Source organism: Ricinus communis, chromosome 4, assembly GCF_019578655.1.
Source record: "Ricinus communis isolate WT05 ecotype wild-type chromosome 4, ASM1957865v1, whole genome shotgun sequence".
NCBI classification, from domain to species: Eukaryota; Viridiplantae; Streptophyta; class Magnoliopsida; order Malpighiales; family Euphorbiaceae; genus Ricinus; species Ricinus communis.
The window spans coordinates 19,307,255-19,330,529 of NC_063259.1; the positions used below are offsets into that span (position 1 = coordinate 19,307,255).

The following is a 23,275-nucleotide window of genomic DNA, read 5'->3' on the forward strand; positions in this document are numbered from 1 at the left end:
ACATGGGTGTGAATAAAATTAAGTGTCCATGTAAGCACCGCAAGTGGCAACACAAGGCTTTTCATAATGTAAACACAGGCAAATACCATGTTGCAAAGCATAGTTTTGTATCTAATCTTGGACTTAGGCACATGGATCTGCCAGTTCCAGTTCCTCTGCATCTGCCGGTGAAAAGGGCGGCCTGAGGCATGAGCTTCGAGCGTATATGGACTAGGGAGTACAGTGCATGAATAGCCAATCTAGAGAGGTCGGTGGAGCATATGATGAAGATGTTCACTTGACACAGTAATGAGGTCGCAATCTAGTCGGAATAGTTTTAAAAAACTACCCTCACAGATGGAATTTTGAATAAATAAAAATAATATAATTATTGATCAATAATTAAGTAGCATATATAATTGACTAATTTAATATTTAATTATGTTACTAAATTATTAAAATTAAAATAATATCAATTTTATAAATTTATCTGATATCGTACACCAATATATAATTATATATTAAAATGGCTCTAAACTAATTGATATAACTGTTTTAATTTTCAAAATACTATGTTTATATTAAAAAAATAAAGTTTTGACTTTTTAAAATTGATTGCTTTGAACAATTCTATTTATATTAAATATAATATCATTATATTTTGTACAAAAGTAATTGAATTATTTTGTTTTCTTTTTTTTAAATTCAAAGATTATGGCTCAAGGATATATATTGCAAATTTCATTAAAATATATAATTTTCTCTTAAAGATAGAAAATTTCATATTTAAATTTTATGGGACCAAGGTAATTTGGCAGAATTTATACTTGGATACTTCAACTTAGATTATTTAGTCACTTTACACTTTAACTTTTAACTTAATCTAAGAAAAATTTAAATTAATTTTTGTAATATCTAATAGATACTTGAATTTTATTTTATTTATAATATCTAATAATAGACACTTGAACTCTACTTTTTAGTGATATTTAAACACCTATGCACAATAAAGAGGGACGACCGATCAAATTCAAACCAATTTTGATTAACGATTTGTTTCATGAACCGAGAAGGGCCAGTTAATGTTCAATATCTTGTTGAGCTTGAATTGATAGCTCGAGCCGATTCAACCCTTAAGAAAAAAAACTAAATAAAAATAATTTAGTGAAAATTAGATTTTGAAACTTATATTTAAGTTTGATCCACTTATATAAGAAAATATAAGTTATATTTGTAGTTTATATTAATAAATTTTGTTGCACTTAAAAAGATAATTCAATTAAATCATGATTCTTAACTCTCATAAAGTATATAGTCATAGTAATAAATATTATAAAAAATATAAATTAAAAAAAATTAAAAAGTGTAATAAATTTAAATATCTTAGAAAATTTATAATTTTTATAATTTAAGAATTTAATTATTTTATGTTATTTGAACCAAAAACCAAACCTTACATGCAACCATAATAAATTGGAATCGTGAACCCTTCTGAAACCAATTGTCCCTTAACCCTGAACTAAACCATGTATGAACAAATGGATTCATGGTTCAACCTCTCAATAAACCTTAGATCGATAGTTCAGAGCCGCTTCAGACTTAGGTAAGTTTATCGTGAGCATTAGACTATGCAATTAAAAGTAGCGATTTTTAGTTTTACCATAAAGGCAATATTTCTTTTAAAAAAAAGCTTAAATTAGAGACCTTCCTCACTCTTCATGTACTTTTAAGAATTCCATTAATCACCTATAGAATAGCTTCATGTGTTTTTAAGAGATAAATTCATTATTTATATAATAGCAAATTGAAATATCGCATAATTTCTTTCGTAAAGGTCTGAATTCTTCTTACAATAATTGTATACTAATATTAAATAATAATGATGATAATAATAATAATAATAATAATAATTTTTATTATTTTTATTTTTATTATTTAACCATTAAATATTTGTCACTTATCAAATGTTTTTCTAAATAAACTGTAAAATAATTATTTGTTTTTCTCAACCACGTATATGAGGGTGGCAATATGACTGGCCTCTTATGGAACCTCAAAATCTTGAAAGAGATTATTGATTATTTAAATATGAAGATTGTGGGTAAAATTATTTATGAGAATTTGGTTTTTGAAATAGTCATGGCTTCTGGAATTTAGGAAAATAAAAGAAAAGCAAAAATAATTCTTTTAATTTATCTTTGAAATTATATTTTAAAATCATGAAATTTTAAATTAAAAAGTTAAGTTATAAATGCGATATCTACAAGGTAAAAGTTAAATCATTTAAATTAGAAAATTAATTTAGCAAGTTACTAGTTATATTATCTAGTGGTCAATATTAAAAATAAATGATAATATTAAATTTTATATTATTTAATGTTATATTTGGTTGAAATTCTTTAAAGAATTTATTTTATTTAGAGAAATACGTGAAAGGAAAAGTAAAATAGAAATAATAAAATTGAAAGAGATATTTTAGTGTATGAAACATATTGATAAATTAATATAGAATTTATATAAATATTTTACTTATTTTATTAGAATTCTTTTTTGTTTATCAAACTTATTTAATTAGAGTTGGTTTAGTTTTAATCAATTTTATATAAATTTAAATATATAAAATTTTAAATTAGTTTATATTTTATTTAAAGTATATAAACTTTAAATTTATAAATAAATTTTATAAATTTATAAATTTTGATTAAAAAGTTCCTTTAAAAATAAAAATTTAAATTCAAATTTCACCGAAGCATAAAAGTACAGGAAAAGAAGAGAAAGTAACAAGTCAGGCCACAATATAACAACAAATACTCTTATTCAATTATTAGAAGAAAAAAAAAAACTGACTAAAATGGGAGTTGGCTTTACCGACATATATGCCAAACTATCATATGCTTGTTATGATGGTTATGGAAAAATGCAAGAGTACACAATAATTGGCTATAAATATCAATGACAACCAATCAAGTTGCAGTTAATAATCATTAAAAAGCTGAAAGTTGGATAAAATTGTGAGTTGTAATAAAACATGCACATAATTGATATTATGAGGTGCTAACATGTGGTATACTCCATCACAGTTTGCCCACATAAATTCATCAATAATTTGGGAAATAACCACTTTCTGATGCTTCCTAAAAGTCAAATAGTTTGGCTTCACATTAATTGATTGGATTTCAGAAGAAATGTGGTCGTTGACTCTTGCTAAAAAAGAACAGCGAAACGAATTTCACCGACTTTCCTAGCTCCGATACAAACAAAACTGGGCATTCTTTTTCCTCCTGAACAACTGGTTTTCGATGTAGGCTAAATAAATAAATAGGCGTTGAATTTGTTTCGTTTTTTTGAATTAACTCCTTAAAGTGTCAATTTTAATTCAACTGCATCTACTAATTTCATAGAATATTATTATTATAACCCTTTACATCAGTTAAGCGCATGACTTATACTTATTATCAAAAATACGTTAATTAAGTTGTTTATCAGTAAACTGAAATTTTTTTATTAGTATATATTTAATTAAATATATCTTTTGAAAAAAAAAATTATATTAAAATTTATCGTCTAGTATTAGAGAACAAATCAGATTGAAACACTTTAGTTACAATCAATTGAAACCCTAATTTCAATCCTGTAATCCTTTAATAGCATTTAGATAGTGATACTATAGTCATAATCTTCTCTTTATCACACAATTCAAGTTATTCCATAGACAATATACATGTAACAGACATGCAATACTTTGAGCGGCAGTTTCGAGCGCGTACTCAAGTGTTATTAATAACTACAGCATTGCAATATTTTTCAATCTAACTAAAAATATGCTAACTAGTTACAGAGACTAGCACGGAGAAAAAGAATCGTCACTTCAGGTAATTCTCTGGGACACTTTTACCAATTTAGTGACGTACTAAATTCCATAAGGAAGCTTTGATACATTTAGAATTTTATTTGGAAGCCAACTTCTTTATTTGCGTATTCCTACTTTCAATTTTATTATTTAATGACTCATTCCTTATAAATATAACATGTATATTTTCTATAGACTAAGTATTACAGCAAGTGAAATTCATATAAGTCTAGTTCATTTTAGTTTTAGTCCAAATTTCATCTGATTAGCCTAAATTAACTATTCAATTATATATAAAAAAAAAGGCCTATCTAGTTTAACCCAATTATCAATTGTGCTTCAGTTACCAAGTAATTATCCTAATCGAGCTACATTTTTTATGTCAAGACCGGATTCAGTCTTCCTATTCTAAGTGAGTCCATTAATTAACTTTAAACACGGCACGAGCCTGGTAAGTGTAGGTGGGTTTTAGTTTAGGCTCAATTTATTAATATTTAATCTAATGGACTATAATTTATATGCAAAGCCTAATTTTAAGTCTATATCTAAGTGTCCAATTTTAATTAACAATCATTCAACAATTATTTGTCATTCATCCATCAAATTAAAGCAAAAATAAAGAAAGAAGTAAATTTAAGTTATTACAACTTTCTTACAACTAATAAACTCGAAGAAAACGACTAAACTAGTCAAATATAGCAAAATTAACAAAAAGACTCAAAAATCGCAAAATATATGACAGATTTTAAATGAACAGCTGATGGATGATATCACAGAGCCGATCGGCTCTATAATCATTCTCTAGGCTGATTTTGGTTATTTTAGCACTCCAACCCTAAAACTTGATGTACATGCTTAAAAACATGCGAAACATGATTAGCAATATGAAAGGAAGAAAATAAATGCATAAAATGATTAACTTTTAAGGCAATAAAATACTAAATAAACTTATAGTAAGCAAATTTCCTAATATGGCAATTTCCACAACATATGCTAAACTGATAATGTAACCTTAATTAATTCATAGAAATACCTCTAGATTATCATCAATCTAACATATTTGACTCATATACATTATTATAAAGCTCAAAATTTAAAAACATAGCTTATCTGTTCCAAAATCCAGAAAACATGCATAAAGGAAAAATACATAAATCTCATAAAAAAACTTATAAATTCGGATTTATAGATAAATCATATAATGTACTGTAGAATTAGCGGACATTAAAATTCATATGTTTTGATTCAAAATTTATAATGCTTTACATACTTGAGTTTATGATATAATTTGCATGTAGCCAATGCAGCGGAATTTGCTGGTTTGTTTACTTTATTCTACTTCCCCTTTAATTTATTTTGTTACGTATTTTTTATTGGAAAAAAATAAAAAGAAAAGGAAAAACCAGTTTCAGAGACTAGTCATCATCTCCCCACTCAGGTTAGGGCCAAACCAGGGTAACTTGCTTTTGAGGAAAAGCATACACATTATAGGAGTGCCTTTATTTTAAGTACTCTTGCATGCACTTTGGGTGATTTTAATATTGTTTTTGTTTTATTTTGAAACGTATAATTTTTATAATAAAAATGTTTTAAAAAATATTAAATATAAAAAATAAAATATTTTATTTAAATTTAATAATCTCTTTAAATTTTATTTTTTAATTTACTTTTATTTTTAATTTTACTAATAAATAAATTACATGTACTAATTAAGTGTTGAAAAATTTATATTTTTTATTAATATAAAATAATAAGTAAAATTTAACCCTTTATATGTATAGAGTAACATAATTCTTTATTTCATATTTTAAAAATAAAAAACACATTTCACATATCTATTAAAAAAATACTTTGACCATGCTTTTAGCATGGGATAGCTAGACTTTGCTGTAATCTTATTCGGATACGTGATGCTTCTTTTGCCTTTTCTTAAAAGAAAAATTAATTTAAAGGAGCAGATATCACGCCTTAGATACACTAGATTTTAGTTCGCAATTAGTAACATTAATGCATCCCAAGGCATCTGCACAAGTGATTGATAATGATGGGTGGTAATTCATAACGGTTATAGTTAAACCCATCTGAACCTGGCTGGATTTTAACTAATTTAAATTTGATCTGAACCGGGCTGGATTTTAACTAATTTAAATTTGATGTTATTATTGAGTCCAATGTGAATTAAATTATTTTTTAGGAATAATTATATTTTTGGTGTTTAGATTAGTCAAAAAATGACAATCGAGTGGTTGAATTTTTAAAATTAATAATTAAGTGTGGCAATCTGTAAAAGAAATAACAAAATAGTATTTTTAGTGGTTCATACATTATGAATATTAATATTAATTTTTATATTAAATAAAATAAAAAATAAAAAATATGTGATAAAAATATGTTATAAAAATAATAAAATAATAAAATAATAATTTTTTTTTTTTCATTATATACAAATGGGTTTTTACCAAGGTATTAGAGTTTTATAGTGTAAAAAAATATTAGGATTCATAAATTTGAAATTGAATATTAGGGCTACTAAATTGGGGATTAATCGAGATTAGAAAAATAGAGTTATATAAGATAAAATTTATCCTAAAGCTATATCCCTCATGAATCTAATTTACTTTTTGACGTGTTCAATAATTTTTACTTTCTCATTATATCTATAAAAATATAAGAGAAATCTGAAAATCACTTGCTAAAAAAACCACTTTATTATTTTTTTATAGGTTGCCATACTTAATTGTTAATTTTAAGAATTTAACTACTCGATTATCATTTCTTGAAGAGTTTACATACTAAAAATGTAATTATCCTTTTATTTTTATGATTCATGAGTTCAAATGAGTTTAATAATCATAAATTATTAATTAAATATTAATTTATTAAAAATTTAATTATTTATTATAAAACTTATAATATATTCTAAAATTCTGATTTTATTGTAGCATTATATTTATTTATAAATTAAGATATCAAATTATAATTAAATATTAAATTTTCAAAATCATTTTTTACTTTTTAACAGTTAAATTTTTGTATCTTGAATTTGGTTCATTTATTGAATTAATTTTATTAAATGAATTAGGTTAATTTTATCGAATAAATTTTATTAAAATTGAGTTTTTATCAAATTATATTTAGTTTGTTTCCAGCCATAGTGGCAAAAATTAAGGGATATTTGATCTTAATATTAGTAAGTATACGAATCATTCTTATAGTAAAAGCAGTAATTAATTTCGAAATTAATTTTTCAAGAAATTATAAAGTCACTATTTATACTAATTAACATCACAAAACACTAAAAATAAATTTGAACATTCTAAATCAATATTTTAAAAATATATAATATTCATAAAAAAATAAACTATTAAAATTAATGTACAAATATGATGGTTTTGATAAACTATATGATAAAAGTAATATTTAGTCTAGCCAATTACTTAGTAATCTCATATTTTAACCTTATAATGGATGAGATGGTGATGTTTTTTTTTCTTTAATTACTCAAGCTAATAATGCAACTAAAATTTCTTATACCATTATAGATTAAAGCAAAGATGATGTCTCTAATACATTCAACCTAAATTTTTTATAACAATTATTATTATTAAATTAATTGATGGTTAACCAGTAAAAATAATCAAAACTAATAAAGATATGATGATATTTAGAAATCATTTATTAAATAAAAAGATAATAATATATTACACCAAAAATCATAGAGCAAATAGTATAAAATTAAACCTAATTAATGATTGTTTAACAAAAAATTTGACAAAAGGAAATTTTAATATAAAATTACAAAATAGAAAGATAAAAAATATAATGTTTATATGTCAAGGGATGAAGGAATAAAGTCCAATTTGGCTATTGACTTTATTGCTCTGGTTCAATTTAGCCATTTTTCTAAATTTATGTACCTTTTGGTTCAAATATTTGCATATTTAGCTCAAATTAGCCATATTTTTTATAAAATTGAGAAAGTGAGTTACACAGTCTCTAGTAAGAGAGTGGATATAATGAAAAATGAAAAATATTAATTTTTTACATAAAATTAAATTATGTAAATTTAAAAATATATTAATATTTAAATAAAACATAATAAAAAAAATAAATATTACTACGTTTCAGTGTTCTTACTGTTTTTTCTTAATAATGACGGTGAAGAAAACAGTTATGATAGTGGTGATGTTGAGGATGATAGAGGTGAAAACAGTTTCAACGAGAATAATAGTGATAATAGGTACTTATTGTTTAATTATATTACTTGTACTAAATTATAAAATATTTTTAATATATTATTATAAATATTTTTATTTCAAGAAAGAATGATTTTCACTTTCTTGTTCTTTTTGAGAATGGAATTAATTTGAGTCAAATATACAACAATGTGAACTAAAAAATTTTATAAATTTAAAAAAAAAAACTAAATTAAGCTTGCATAATAAAATTAGTAGTCAAATTAAACGTTATTTTAAAAATAAATAATATAATATGAGAAAATAAAGGAGATACATAGTAATTACTCCGTTATTAAAACCAGCACATTTACCGGCTCCATCACGGGAGAGATGACAATTCGTTTTTGTTTCTATAATATGTAATCTAGCGCAAAAAAATGGCAATGCTAGGCTATTGGCATGCTACATTTCTAGGCTAGATTATTGGCGGGCCGGCGGCATCTTGCACAAGCACAAAGCCGTTAGCTGCCTTGTCCTTTACTTATTAGCAAAAACTGCAGTCAAAATATATGAGTTTAAAATTCATAAATTTTAAAATTGTATTATTCGAATTAAATATTAAAATAATATATTTTATTTAAAGTTTAAAATACTTTTTAAATAATATGAATTTATTAGAGATAATATTACAATGAAAAAGTAGTATAACATTTCATATTTTTTGAAAATAGTAAATTTTGAAATTTTCTATTTTTAGGTGAAAATATAAAATCCTAAAAAAATTAAAGGATTTTGGAGGATGATAATTTTCCTAAAATCTATAAATTTAGACTATTTTTACTTACCAAATAATAAATTTAAAAAGCGTTTGAATTGAGGAATCTCAAATAAGAAATTTTATAAAATTTATAAATTTAACTTAAATTCATAAATTTTAAGAATTTCTTCGGTCCAAAATCTCTTATTTTTAAGGTTTTAGAACTTAGGTGGGAAATTCTTATTTCCACCATTTTAAAATAATGGTGGATTGTTATAATATTTATTATTTCAATATTATCCTCAATAAATTTAAATTTTTCAAAACTATCTCAACTTTAAACACACATTCATTGTTTTTATATTTAATCCAATCAATAGAATTTTAAAAATCTATGTATTTTAAATTCAAGAATTTTAAATCCATAAATTTTAACAAAATCTACAAAATTCTGAAATCCCTAGAAATCCAAATGATACCTTAAATTAAATCCATAAACTTTATAAAATCTTTCATTTGAAATTCTTCAATCCAAACAATTCCCAAATGCAAAGGCTCTTCAATCCCATTATGCTTTACCCTTTTGTTTTCTTTTTGGGTTGCTTCCACTAAAAGAAAGAAGATGACTTTAAGAAGTAATTACTATTTATCCTCATATTTTTTACCAGAATTAATTACTATCTCACTTCTTCCAAAATCAATATTCATAATTATTTCTTTTATCAAATTAAAATTAAACAATTAACCTTAATTGACGTAATAGTTATTTTCATAACAAATTATTTATAATATTACCAAAATAATTAATTAATAATTTCTTATTCTAGTTTTTAATACAATTTAATTATAACAATTTAAGTATTTTAGAAACACTAGTATTTAAAGCATTGCTTTGGTCAGTTAATTTTGCAAAATACAAGAGAATTTTAATATTAATAAAAAATGACAGGGACCAACAAATGTATAAGATAAAAAACAAGGGACTAAATACTATCAAGCCCTAATGCATTGTAGATTAGGTCAAATGCATATTTAAACACCTATATTTTAGTCATTTGATGTATTTAACCTTAACTTTGGATTACCCCATACCGCTCAACTTGTATTTTTTATGATACTTGTACACTTTTAACATAAGTGATGTTATTGCGCCCAAGTTCAAGTGCTTAAGCATGTATTGCGCCCAAGTTCTAGTGTCTTAAGTATGTATTGTTACTCATAGATTATTAGCAATCATGTACCCATGATGATTTATGTAACATGATTTACAAGATTTATAGTAAGAAAATGAAATCAAATCATGAGTGTAGTGATCATGTTATATAGGCATTGCCACCCTAGTGAAGGATCTCATTTCCCTAATCGTGCGAGTCCCGTATTCTGAGCAAAGAGAAGTAAGAGAATACTTTCGTATGATTCGTAAGTTAAATGAAAAATGACTCACCTTGATTATAGCATAATAATGCGGAGCTTTATTCCACAAATGCAGACCGGAGATGAACAACTTTGTTTCATTTTCTTTCAGTTCAATATGATAAATGTTTTATCTATTTTCAATTTCTTTCAAGAAGAAAGCAATCTTCCCATGAATTTGCTCCTTCCCTTTTGATCTTATGCAATGACCTTTCAAGGTCACACGCTGTCCAGCATATTCTGACAAAGAAAACTACAAAGGAAAGAATGCCCAATTTCTGCACTCCCATGTAAATGAAAATGGAGTAAGTAGAGTGAGAAGCTCTTTTACCTCCCTTTTCAAGCATTGTAGTGAAGATTTGCAACTTTTTCCTAATTTCTCAGTCCTATACTAGTTTCACTGAATATAGTCTTCATAGTAGTTGTCACTAATTACAGAGACAAATCTTTCAAGCCACGGAAGCTGATGAAGATCCTTCATGGCATCTACGTATGAGTCTGTACAGCGAGGAGGGGATTGATAAGGGTGATGATCACTCAAACTGAAACCCCCTGCAAGAAATCTTTGGATCAGGGCCAGCTGTGATCTCTCTTGGTCTGAGTAAGCATCCATGAGCATGGGTAATGAGTTAAAAGTCTCCCAGGCCCATTGTTCTGATTCTTGGACAGACTGGGTAACCAAGTCTTCAGAGTTGTTTTCATCCCAAAAGGCACATTGACAGGTTTGTTGCCCATTCCTATACTCCGCACCACAAGAATAACAGAACTCATGCCTACACCTGGAAAAGGAAACATATTAGGAACTTCAAACCATATGCTGCCAAGGAGTTAAATGCACACCACTCCATTTCTCCCTATATTCTCATCAATGACCATGCAATTATCTAAAAGTGCAGGAGACAAGCGAAGCAATTGAATATGGTAAGAAATTAACATCATAGTATTTTTATCAAAGGGTCAAATTTTGTGTTTGTGCAGAAACAGTGAAATTGTTAGCTTTATTTATCTCAACCTTGCATAAGGTAGTTCATATTTATTGAAGTAGATTTCATTAGCATTTCATACTAGGCACAATAGAATGCCAGTGCATGCTCCATCCTTAAAACAAAAGGAGGTACTCACATGTATTAGCAAAATTCAGAAATAAAAAATGAACTTAACAAGATCACCCTAATGTTATGTGTGATTATCTAAAGTAAGGCACTGAAGTCCAAAATTAGATTAGCCACCTGAGAGAGAAGAGAAGACCAACACGCAACTCCATTCTAAGAACTTCTATAGGTGATATGCAGGTAATTACATATTGTTAGCTTTATTTATCTCAACCTTGCATAAGGTAGTTCATATATATATTGAAGTAGATTTCATTAGCATTTCATACTAGGCACAATAGAATGCCAGTGCATGCTCCATCCTTAAAACAAAAGGAGGTATTCACATGTATTAGCAAAATTCAGAAATAAAAAATGAACTTAACAAGATCACCCTAATGTTATGTGTGATTATCTAAAGTAAGGCACTGAAGTCCAAAATTAGATTAGCCACCTGAGAGAGAAGAGAAGACCAACACGCAACTCCATTCTAAGAACTTCTATAGGTGATATGCAGGTAATTACATATTGTTAGCTTTATTTATCTCAACCTTGCATAAGGTAGTTCATATATATATTGAAGTAGATTTCATTAGCATTTCATACTAGGCACAATAGAATGCCAGTGCATGCTCCATCCTTAAAACAAAAGGAGGTACTCACATGTATTAGCAAAATTCAGAAATAAAAAATGAACTTAACAAGATCACCCTAATGTTATGTGTGATTATCTAAAGTAAGGCACTGAAGTCCAAAATTAGATTAGCCACCTGAGAGAGAAGAGAAGACCAACACGCAACTCCATTCTAAGAACTTCTATAGGTGATATGCAGGTAATTACATATTGTTAGCTTTATTTATCTCAACCTTGCATAAGGTAGTTCATATATATATTGAAGTAGATTTCATTAGCATTTCATACTAGGCACAATAGAATGCCAGTGCATGCTCCATCCTTAAAACAAAAGGAGGTATTCACATGTATTAGCAAAATTCAGAAATAAAAAATGAACTTAACAAGATCACCCTAATGTTATGTGTGATTATCTAAAGTAAGGCACTGAAGTCCAAAATTAGATTAGCCACCTGAGAGAGAAGAGAAGACCAACACGCAACTCCATTCTAAGAACTTCTATAGGTGATATGCAGGTAATTACATATTGTTAGCTTTATTTATCTCAACCTTGCATAAGGTAGTTCATATATATATTGAAGTAGATTTCATTAGCATTTCATACTAGGCACAATAGAATGCCAGTGCATGCTCCATCCTTAAAAAAGGAGGTACTCACATGTATTAGCAAAATTCAGAAATAAAAAATGAACTTAACAAGATCACCCTAATGTTATGTGTGATTATCTAAAGTAAGGCACTGAAGTCCAAAATTAGATTAGCCACCTGAGAGAGAAGAGAAGACCAACACGCAACTCCATTCTAAGAACTTCTATAGGTGATATGCAGGTAATTACATATTGTTAGCTTTATTTATCTCAACCTTGCATAAGGTAGTTCATATATATATTGAAGTAGATTTCATTAGCATTTCATACTAGGCACAATAGAATGCCAGTGCATGCTCCATCCTTAAAACAAAAGGAGGTATTCACATGTATTAGCAAAATTCAGAAATAAAAAATGAACTTAACAAGATCACCCTAATGTTATGTGTGATTATCTAAAGTAAGGCACTGAAGTCCAAAATTAGATTAGCCACCGAGAGAGAAGAGAAGACCAACACGCAACTCCATTCTAAGAACTTCTATAGGTGATATGCAGGTAATTACATATTGTTAGCTTTATTTATCTCAACCTTGCATAAGGTAGTTCATATATATATTGAAGTAGATTTCATTAGCATTTCATACTAGGCACAATAGAATGCCGGTGCATGCTCCATCCTTAAAACAAAAGGAGGTATTCACATGTATTAGCAAAATTCAGAAATAAAAATGAACTTAACAAGATCACCCTAATGTTATGTGTGATTATCTAAAGTAAGGCACTGAAGTCCAAAATTAGATTAGCCACCGAGAGAGAAGAGAAGACCAACACGCAACTCCATTCTAAGAACTTCTATAGGTGATATGCAGGTAATTACATATTGTTAGCTTTATTTATCTCAACCTTGCATAAGGTAGTTCATATATATATTGAAGTAGATTTCATTAGCATTTCATACTAGGCACAATAGAATGCCGGTGCATGCTCCATCCTTAAAAAGGAGGTACTCACATGTATTAGCAAAATTCAGAAATAAAAAATGAACTTAACAAGATCACCCTAATGTTATGTGTGATTATCTAAAGTAAGGCAACTGAAGTCCAAAATTAGATTAGCCACCGAGAGAGAAGAGAAGACCAACACGCAACTCCATTCTAAGAACTTCTATAGGTGATATGCAGGTAATTACATATTGTTAGCTTTATTTATCTCAACCTTGCATAAGGTAGTTCATATATATATTGAAGTAGATTTCATTAGCATTTCATACTAGGCACAATAGAATGCCAGTGCATGCTCCATCCTTAAAACAAAAGGAGGTATTCACATGTATTAGCAAAATTCAGAAATAAAAAATGAACTTAACAAGATCACCCTAATGTTATGTGTGATTATCTAAAGTAAGGCACTGAAGTCCAAAATTAGATTAGCCACCTGAGAGAGAAGAGAAGACCAACACGCAACTCCATTCTAAGAACTTCTATAGGTGATATGCAGGTAATTACATATAGTATGGCATCCAAGTCTTTCTAACACCAAATTAGTAAGATTTCCATATTCTTGCCAAGCAGCCCCACCACTTGTAATTGTGCCCAAGTTACGCAATCTCTTGTCAACTCCTGAATACACAGGATCCAGTGTAAGAATACTAAGCCCTCCACGACATAGTAACTTGACTTTCATCCTTTCCACAAGTATGTATCCTCTAGATATTTTATTTAATGCAACTGTTAATATCCAGAATTTGTATCACAATCATTGCAATCATACCATATTTGTCTTGACAGTTTTTCTCCTAATTTGTGCCACCCCACAATTTTATAGGCATTCCTTATTCTAATCACTAGCCATTCATCTGTATCAATTCTCATTTGTTCATAAATTCACTTAGTGTATAAATGATGAAGAACCAAATGTCAAAATCACTATCCACATTGGTTTGTTTCTAACTATCCTCTACTAAAAGCCACAAGCACAACACTTGTATAGCAACTTTACAGTTCTCGCTTTAATTTGATATGTACCCTAAAATCATTTTGCAAGTTGCACTAAACATAAGCTCAACACCCTCAAGACCACATCATAGTGGAACTAAAAATGAGTTTTATTCTTGTGATTTGCCAAAAATGGAGGAGGCTTCATACTAACTTTAGTCGACTCCTGTATTAAATATTACATGCGAAGGACAGCAAAATGACCTACAAGGTAAGGTGCTTTATCTAAAAATGGTTAAACAATAGTAATCGACAAGCAGATTGATGAGTAAGAATTACTGCAGACAATATGTTTTTCTTTCCCTGTTTCAGAGAGTATATGCCTAAATGGTGTCTATCATTCACAGATTGAATCCATTGATATGATGTCCATATGAAATTAGTATATTCGTACTGGTTACATGGCAAACAGTTGGACTCAAAAATCAAAACAAGATATGATTAAAATGTCATTCAAGTCATATACTGGACAATGTTATTTAACATAGTTGTTAAAAGTGAAAGGTGCACCAAGGCAATAAGGGCTCTTGTTGCCTGAGGCGCAAGGCATAGAGCGAGGTGCACGCCTGACAGAAGTGAGGCGCAAAAGACAAAATAAAATAGAATTAGGATTCATAGCACAACCCATGTATAAAATAAAAAAAATTACACGCAACCAAAGAAAAAAATAAAAAGATCATGACATCATGTTCAAAAGGCATTTAACAAACAACAAGACATGTTCAAAAGAGATAATAAAAGTTAAACAGTCTTATCAATAACTAGAAGTCCTAGAATAGTAGAAATCCTAAAGCATCTTCCATTACATATTTATTATAAGTCTATACTTATGGTCTTGGTCCTACTCCTACACTTCTAGGCAATTCTTTTCTTCTTTTTCTTGATAAGATGTCTTTTTGCCCTAATCTTCTTCCTTGCATTTTTTTTAATTTTTTTTATTGAGATAATTAGGTGTGGGTAACCTAGGTATTCTATATTAAGTCTATAATGAAGGGCTGAGTAAGCCTATATATTCTATATTAAGTCTATCATGAAGGGCTGAGATCATTTTAAGTCTTAAAAGAAAAAAAAAAAAACTAAAAGTCAAAATATTACAAAGGTGCCCCGCCCTGAGCTTCGCCTTAGGTCTGAGGCGCACAAAGGCGCGCGCCTTAGTGAAGTTGCCTGCCTTTCTTGGCTTGAGGCGCTAAGGCTTGCGCCTCTTCCCTCAGGCGCGGCTTTGACAACTGTGTTATTTTAATAATGATTAATCCATGAGAAGAGTCACTAAAACTATTTAAATTGTCTCTGCTACGCGATATACATGTATCCCTTATCTCTTTGTTGTTGCTGTTTCCATTTGTTATCATATATTCTATCTATAATTTATGATTGCACAATATAATACAAGATAAGCACTGAATACAATCTATCAATTACCACCAATTACAATCACCAATAGCTTGTATTATTGCCGAGTTCTAAAACCCGGACTCATTATTTATCCAAGGTGTTTTAGAAGTTGTTCTTCTGCATGTGAGGGACAAGTGAAAACAATTTGCAAACTTTGCAGAAGGTAGAGCTTTTGTGCAAACCACCAAAAAGCCCTAATTTTCAGAATAACAAAATGCATCATGGTGGAAGATGTGCCAAGCAAATATGGGGACGAAAATCTGCAAAAATGGGTAGTTATGTAGGAAAACATTTGTAAAACTCAATTGTCTTTTAAAATTTAACTCAAATGTGATTATCAGATATGATGAAATAGAATCATCAAAAAGTCATGGCATAAAGAAAGAAACAAAAGATTGAAGACTAATTTAAAAAAGAATATTATTTCTTAAGGAGAGGTCTGATCTGAAGGAGAAGGATGAAATGGAGAAAGGGGGTAAAAAATGGCACAAGACATATATTGAATTGATTGATAAAACAAGTGTTCAACCAAAAGTCAAAGAAAAACTAAGGGGCTTTTAGGAATTTGCTACATTGGCCAAAAAAGTAAGAAAAAAAATTAGTGGGGAGAGTGATAAAGTGAAAATCACATAAGAACTTTATTTTGGTATATAAATCGTGTAGATGTGTAAATTTAATTACATATAATATCGAAATAGTTTCATATCCTTTTGACCCCCTAATTGGCAAGTATTAATTTGCATTTTTGACATGTCTAGAACTAGAAACCATAGTTAAAGGCACAAGCTGCACGCAGACTCAAATGGGTCCTAGGGCCTATGGGCAAGGCGCAGATACATGTCTTATCACAGTGAGGTGAAAAAACAATAAAATAAATCATATTAAAGCTAATACGAGTTATAACATACCACATGCATAAAATCATAAACTAGACATCAAATTTTTATAAATCTAAAATAAAAGACATGGCTACATGCACAAGCATAAGCAGATCTCTACATGCCTAATAAAAACTAAAAAAGAGACATGTTCAAGGGACATAAAACCATAATTATAAACTTATAATCCTACTATATAACTATAACTCCCAAAGCATGTACCATAATATAACTACTCATCAAGAAATTAAGCTCAATATGGTAATCATCTTTTTTATCTTCCTCATTAAATTCCTCAATTCCCTCATGGTCACTTTCAGTTTCCTCTTTATCATCAAAATCGATCTTTTCCTCATCTCTAAATACCAAAGGAGTATCAGCTCTCCTTTGAGAAGATGCGTTTTACTTGTACAAACCCTTGTTCAATAATTTTTTTGATATCTTGAAGTAATAAGGTCTAATATTAGTGAAGTCCAACTTAACATCAATAGCCCAATTTTAGTTTTAAGTGAAAAACAAAATTTAGGTCTAACTTCACTAAGGCACACCTTTTTTGCGCCTCAGCGCCACCTTAATGAAATTGCTCGCCTCTTAAGGCTGTGAGGTGCAACAACTTGAGCCTTGTTTGTCTTGAGCATGAGACGTGCCTTTAGCAACTATGCCAGAAACAGGAGCAACCTCTACAGTTCTCATACAAGAGCTATAACAGGTTGACAGCTTTACTCTGTAAAATTGCCAAAGGAATGAAACTTAAAGGGGTGATTCTCTTGAAGCTTCACCCACATATTCACTCTCCTTATAATTCTCTCTCCTCCTCCCAGAATTTCTTTGATGTATCTTTCTTTTCCTTTTTTCTTTCTATCATAAATTAAATAACACCTGGAAACATGTCAATTAGGTAAACATGGCTATTAAATATTAACAGTGATAATACTTCCAGCTATAGCCAATAAATTTCCAAGAAAAAATAGAGGATTAGCTCATGAACACTTCATTGTCCACGCAGGTTATTTATAATTTTTATGAAAGAGAAAGCGAACAGAACAAATATGGAAAAGAAACAGAAGCAAAAAGCAAAATTAGATGCAACTTACCAGCAGGTCATATGATAGCAACCTTGAGCGAGCTCAATCATCCTGCGGCACTGTTGGCAACGCCTCCACCTTTTATTTTGTGCAAGGCGATGCAGGGTAATATCTGCAGCATCTCTCTCTTCCAATGGAAGGTTCTGGAACTCTTCACAGCTCATCAATGAATGCCAAGGAACACCACAATCTATGCAGATAAACCTTTGACAGACCGGGCACTCAACACAACTATTATCAGATTGACTTGATGAGCTTGCCCTAGCTGACAAACACTCGCGGGGATCAAGTAAGACAGAACAATTTGGATAGGGGCAGTAGATTCTATCTGAGCGGAGAACATCAGCTTCTGCAAGAGCTCTCTCCAAACATTCATACAAAGTGTGAGGCAAAAAAGTTCTGCATTCAGTGATGGAAATGTAATATTTGCATCCCAGCTGGGGGCATCTGATGGGCACTTGAGATGACTGTACTTTTCCATCAACATAGGTTCTCATACAATGTGAACAGAATTTGTGTGAACATTTCATTGTGATCATCATTGGCGATATCTTTTCCTCGCAACAGATAGAACAGTTGTCAAGTGATTTAATTCCATCGGCAGGAAAAGAGACAACCCCGATTGCAACCCGGGCCAGATGCAATGGCCTCTCAAGATCAAAGCTGGGAATGAGTTTCAATACAAATGCTTCCAGATTGCTGGCATGCTCAAAGATCCTTTGCCTCAGAGCAAACAGAAGTGGAACCTCAACTTTCTCTTCATGTGTTATCTATAAAAGTTCACAACACCATAACCACTAGGAAAGTATAAAACAGGAAGACATATAGCATTGAAGATACAACACATAGTGGTAGCGCAGCTCAGGGAGTATTATCCCCGTCTTGAGATAACATAATTTTTACTTCACAAAATATTGAGAATTCAGTATTCTTGCTTACAATATTATCAAATGACAAGTGTAAATATATTAGATTTTGTAAGAATAAATTAATATTTGATTTGAGGAGAAAAAGTAAAAAGATTAGATAAGTTTTATATTTATAGAAATCAGAATGCATTATGAAAGTATATTTTTAAAAACAAAGTAGAGCCGTCAATACCTACCCAAGTTCTTTTGACAGGATGGAACAGCTAGGACAATAAGGCAACAAGGCAAGATTACATTACCATCTTTGCATGAAAGTCTTTCTATAGAAATAAGTATTGTTGCCAAAGAGCACACTTATAATCTCATACGTAGAAACGCTCCAGCCTATCAAATTAATAACATAATCCTTGAAACAATCATAAACTAATAAATAAGAGCCCTGAGAAATGAAAGACTCACCTGATCATATAACAACTCAGAATCAGTGAATGCATACACTCGGCAGATGTTATGCTGTAAAGCCTCCGCGAGACCATCCATGAGAGCCAAGTAATCAGCAACAGATTCCTCCACATAGAAATCCAGCTTCTTTTGTACCTGAATTACAGGAACATTTGCTGTTCTTTCCATGACAACACCAATTCCAGACAATTCAGAACCAGAGTCGCTTGCCTCAGCTATAGAGATGCCCTTAAAAAACATCTTCACTGAAAATTCATCAAGATTTACCAGTGGGTCTTCCTTCACTTTTTCTTCAGGCTCCTTCCATACTTCTTCTTCATCTCCACAACAACTCCGGAAATCATCCTCATCTTCATCCACTTTTATGATCACTGATGGAACATCACAAATAGACACATGACCCTCCATCTTCGGGAACTCAATAGCTGAGCAAATATTAGAACTTCAAAAATGATGTATATCAAATTCCAAAACAAATCCAGCGACACATTAACCTCCAACTCTGTGTTTTCAGCTACTATTTCTTTGCGAAACACAAAGAAAAAGTCACATCAAAATCCCATCACTTGGCTCCTTGTCAAGTTTGAAAACTGAAATCCAATTGAAACCCATCTAAGAATCGATCAAACACTCCTTACTCTAGCCGCCACTCCCCCTAAAATTACCAAAAGAAAGAAACTCATATCAAACAACGATCTCACTGCTTGTACCTCCAAATCAAAATCTAGCAAACACCCATTAACGGATCAATTAAAAAGCTAAAACTTAGCAATTAAATCGCCCAATAAACACATAAAAGAACCTTTTTTCTGGGGCGCATCAACATCAGTCAAATTAACGCAATAACTTACGCTACCATTAATCCGTGTTTGTGACAAAACAACGAGCAATCTTAAGATAGAAAAGAAATTATATTTTATTCATATAAGGCATCGAATAAAAAGAAAATATACATTAAAAAAGGGAAGTAACAATTTGAAGACAAGAAATGAAGATTCCATACCATTATGGTGGTGGGTTAGAGAGGCGAATTTAATTAATCTCTGATGATTCCTTTTTGGGCGTCGGTTTAAGGGTATAAAAACCCTAATCTGACAAGCATTATCAAGAAAGATTTAATTATTGATATAAATTAAAGGATGAGGAGAGAGAAACGGAGAGAAAGAAGAGAAGCATCAGTTACTTCTGCTCCTGCTCTGTTAGGTGATTAATTATAATGTGGGTATGACAAAAAGCAAGTGCTCTTCTACTTTTGCTTTGCTGGCATTCTCCCTTCTTCCTTTATTTTATTTTATTTTTTCTGTTTTTACGGGCAGTTTGGGTTTTGGAACGGCCTGTTGTCTACCCTGGATTTACGTAAATTCAATCATTAGATTGGGGGTACATATTTGAATACTTGATACTTGAATAACCAAAAAAAACTGTTAATGTTGATGAATTCTTTAGCATGTCTGATTTGACAAATCAGAAAAATTATAAATACTCGAACTCCCATTCGTAGTTTGATTGGAATCTAACACTATGCATGTCAGTAAAGAAGATGGAAATGCAAGGTATTTTAAAGAAAAGAAAAGAGAGTTAAAACGGAAAATAATTGAAAATATTTATCTATTTATTTGATTATGTAAAAATTTTTATTAAAAAGAATGGAGAAGAATTAATTAATTTTAAATTTTTTATTATAATTAAAAATAATTAGTTATATTTTAATTTTTTTAAATTAAAATTTTTTATAATTCATATTAGAATATTTAATATAATAAAAGAGATATTAAAAAAATATCAGTATCAAATCAATATAATAATATCGAATTGTATCTTTTGGCTACAAGTGCAATTCTGACATGCTATGTATGTGTACACCAATCATCGTGAATTAATTATATATTTTCTAATTTGCTTCTAAAATAATTATAAGTTTCAAATGTCTTTACTATAATTTATTTAATACTCTATTAAATGGTTATAAAACGACTGTTAACTTGCTTGAACAATATAAATAAATAGTTCAATTGGTATTAAAATTCTGGCATGTATTTTTAATTGATACCAATATTTAATTTTTTTGGATACCAAAATTTTAACTTTTGACATTATCTATTAGAAATCTGTTCAGTTTTTATGACGTGGAGGGCGGAAATCTATATCAGCATCTCATTAATCGTCCACATCATACATGATAAATAAAGTAGATTACCTCGTTGGTACCAATATTTTATCTCTTATATCTAAATGGTACTGATTATTTGAATTTTCTCGATTTTTTTTTCTAACTGCTTTACTATCTAAGGAACGAATATTCCATATTTTGCTTCATCAGTAGCAACCCTAACATCTTGAGATTCTATTGATTCTTTTCTAATATTACTTCTTATTCTGAAGGCCATTATAGAATAATGTCATCTTGGGTGTACCAAATTATGTTGGATGTAAATGCAATTGAGAGTGCCATGTGTATATGGCAGTCGAGCTATCGTGAATTATTTGTGTTTTTCTAACTTCTTTCTCAAATAATTACGGGTTTCAAATGTCTTTATTATAATTTATTTTGTTAGCTTAAGTTCTTTAATGACTCAAGGCGCCCTTAATTTTGACATGGGCAATTAAATTGAGTATATCTACCCTTGGTCTTTGAGTGTCTTATATAAAGAAATCATGCATATCATAGAAAGGCTAAAGTTCAAATCTACCTCCGAAATACCTCTACCAACTTATCACGATTGTGACGTTCATATTTAATTGACCGTTGAAGCTAAAGGAAAATCTTGATCGCGAGCAAGAATTAGCACCCGCGAAAAAGTGCAAAATGGAAAAGTAGGTACCACGGCCAACATCGCAACCACGATCAAGATTGCTACCTCAGAAGCCTTACCTCTAGTAGATCGCGACTGCACCAATGACCTCACGACTGTGATACTTATATCCGTTAGAAAGATCGCCAATGATTAATTTTGACATGATGAATCACGGAATGCCACATGGATTATAGTCTCTACTATCTTAAGAATCACGACTATGACCAAGGAGTATTGACCACGAAATGTCAATTACTATTACCATTAAGGTGTAGCGACAGCGATTATACTCTGATAGTGCATTTAATGCATTATCGAGGGGGTATAAATAACCCCCCCCCCCCCCCAAAAAAAAAAAAGAAGACATTTTATGATTGATTAACAACTTTTAATTATACCATATTCATTGCTCACTTATTTCATACTTTTCTCATTAAGTTTTGTGTGTAATTAACCTTGTAAAGGTTGTTGTAAGAGCTTGTATACTCTTGTAAGGGTAAGTGTTAGCCTAAACACTTGTGATTGGGTTTGAGAGTCAGCCTAGGTAAGACTTTTGTAAAGGTTATGTGTGAGCCATTGAAAATATAAGTGTAAAAATTTGGTGTGAGTCCTAAATACTAAGTTGGAACTAAACTTAGCAAAACTCTATTGTTAGTGTGTTAGAATATGGTGGAATACCCAATTGGAGATTGGGGAGTGGACATAGGATTGACTAATACCTGAACCACTATAAATCGTGTGTTGTGTATCTTTCTCTACTCTTCTACTTCTTTTCTTCTATTCATCCAAATTTTTAGTTTGGTAACTATTCTCATATTCACCAATCCAATCCCCCTTCTTGGTTCATAAGGGTAAACAAGTTGTAATTGAGTAAGGACTCTTCACTAAAGCTTAAGTGCAAGAGTTAAAGATTGAGATGACCAATGAAGGGATACACCTTATACCATACTTTGATAGGTCTGATTATGCCCATTTGAAGTACAAGACAAAAAACTACTTGGATAATGATGGATGTATGGAATTGTATTAGAAAGCAATGAAAGCCATTAACAAAGCAAGAAGATGTATATACATTCCTCTACATAGAGACGGATGGTTGGATTCTTAAAGAAAAGCAAATAACAAAAATAAGAGAGCCATGATCATCCTTTTTTAGTTCCTTATTTAGAGAGGAATGTGAAAGAGTTCAACATCTTCCAACCACCTACAAAATTTGGAAGACCTTGGAGAACTACCATGGGGGGACCAAGCAAGTTAAATCTAAAAAAATCCAACTCTTGGTGACAGAGTGTGAACTCTTTAAGATAAAG

General features: G+C 29.9%; 1 protein-coding gene across 2 annotated transcripts; it reads right to left on the minus strand.

Moving 5' to 3' along the window:
- Positions 1–10,261: 10,261 nt before the first annotated feature.
- Positions 10,262–20,411, minus strand: LOC8269037 (E3 ubiquitin-protein ligase RSL1). 2 transcript variants are annotated; one of them, XR_007215505.1, is made up of 5 exons: positions 20,174–20,411; positions 19,168–19,825; positions 17,849–18,609; positions 17,303–17,633; positions 10,822–10,956 (listed from the first exon to the last, which is right to left on the minus strand). XR_007215505.1 is itself a non-coding variant. In XM_002531190.4 (4 exons), the coding sequence occupies exons 2-4, from the start codon at positions 19,576–19,578 to the stop codon at positions 10,575–10,577; spliced, it is 1,554 nt and encodes a 517-aa protein (XP_002531236.2). In that variant the 5' UTR covers positions 19,579–19,825; positions 20,174–20,398; the 3' UTR covers positions 10,262–10,574. The 2 variants fall into 2 exon arrangements, 1 of the variants encoding a protein (XP_002531236.2); XM_002531190.4 differs by lacking the exon at positions 17,303–17,633 and having other exon boundaries at positions 10,262–10,956; positions 20,174–20,398.
- Positions 20,412–23,275: the final 2,864 nt, after the last annotated feature.